General features: G+C 46.7%; 1 protein-coding gene across 1 annotated transcript in view; it reads right to left on the bottom strand.

The window, feature by feature from the left end:
* The window catches only part of LOC108166749 (protein NLRC3-like), an 8,648-nt gene that overhangs the window by 6,145 nt on the left and 1,232 nt on the right, over positions 1 to 1,271 (bottom strand). The window contains exon 4 of the mRNA XM_017307724.1: positions 19 to 1,269. Coding sequence (XP_017163213.1) covers positions 19 to 1,269 — 1,251 coding nt within the window. The remainder of the gene's footprint in view (positions 1 to 18; positions 1,270 to 1,271) is intronic.

Here is a 1,271-nt window from a genome sequence, read left to right as displayed (position 1 = left end):
ATGAAACCCAGAGCTGACCACTGAGCAGGAGACAGTTTATCTGTGGAGAGATTTCCTGAACTCAGAGACTGTTGGATCTCCTCCACTAGAGAACAATCATTCAGTTCATTCAGACAGTGGAAAAGATTTATGCTTTTCTCTGCAGACACATTCTCACTGATCTTCTCCTTGATGTACTGAACTGTTTCCTGATTGGTCTGTGAGCTACTTCCTGTCTGTGTCAGCAGACCTTGTAGGAGTCTCTGATTGGACTGCAGTGAAAGTCCCAGGAGGAAACGGAGGAACAAGTCCAGGTGTCCATTTGGACTCTGTAAGGCCTGGTAAACAGCTCTCTGATGGAGAGACTTTAGTTTAGGTTTATTAAATAATGAAGAAATTTTATATTTTTGTGCTTCTTCCATCAGGTTGGTCCCAGAGTTGATGAAGGTCAGATGTAGATGAAGAGCAGCCAGAAACTCCTGAACACTCAGATGGACGAAGCAGAACACCTTGTCCTGGTACAGCCCTCTCTCCTCTCGAAAGATCTGTGTGAACACTCCTGAGTACACTGAGGCTGCTCTGATATCGATGCCACACTTTTTTAGGTCTGATTCATAGAAGATCAGGTTTCCTTTCTGTAGCTGATCAAAAGCCAGTTTTCCCAGAGACTCAATCATCTTCATGCGCTCTGGACTCCAGTGTGGATCTGTTTCAGCTCCTCCATCATACTTGACCTTCATCACTTTGGTCTGAACCACCAGGAAGTGGATGTACATGTCAGTGAGGGTTCTGGGCAGCTTTCCTCCCTCTCTGTTCTCCAACACATCCTCGAGAACTGTAGCAGTGATCCAGCAGAAGACTGGRATGTGGCACATGATGTGGAGGCTTTGTGATGTCTTCATGTGGGAGATGATCCTGCTGGCCTGCTGCTTATCTCTGAATCTCTTTCTGAAGTACTCCTCCTTCTGGGGGTCAGTGAAACCTCTGACCTCTGTCACCATGCCAACACACTGAGGAGGGATCTGATTGGCTGCTGCAGGTCGTGTGGTTATCCAGAGGAGAGCAGAGGGAAGCAGTTTCCCCCTGATGAGGTTTGTCAGCAGAACATCCACTGAGCTGGACTCTGTAGCATCCTTCAGGATCTTCTTGTTGTGGAAGTCCAGTGGAAGTCGACTCTCATCCAAGCCATCAAAGATGAACAGAACCTGGAAGTGTTCAAAGCTGCAGATTTCTTTGGCTTCAGTAAAGAAGTGATGAACAAGTTCCACCAAGCTGAACTTTTTCTCTTTCAG

The sequence above is a fragment of the Poecilia reticulata genome, linkage group LG12 (genome assembly GCF_000633615.1).
Source record: "Poecilia reticulata strain Guanapo linkage group LG12, Guppy_female_1.0+MT, whole genome shotgun sequence".
In the NCBI taxonomy this organism is placed as follows: domain Eukaryota; kingdom Metazoa; phylum Chordata; class Actinopteri; order Cyprinodontiformes; family Poeciliidae; genus Poecilia; species Poecilia reticulata.
This window is presented reverse-complemented; position numbering and strand designations above follow the sequence as displayed.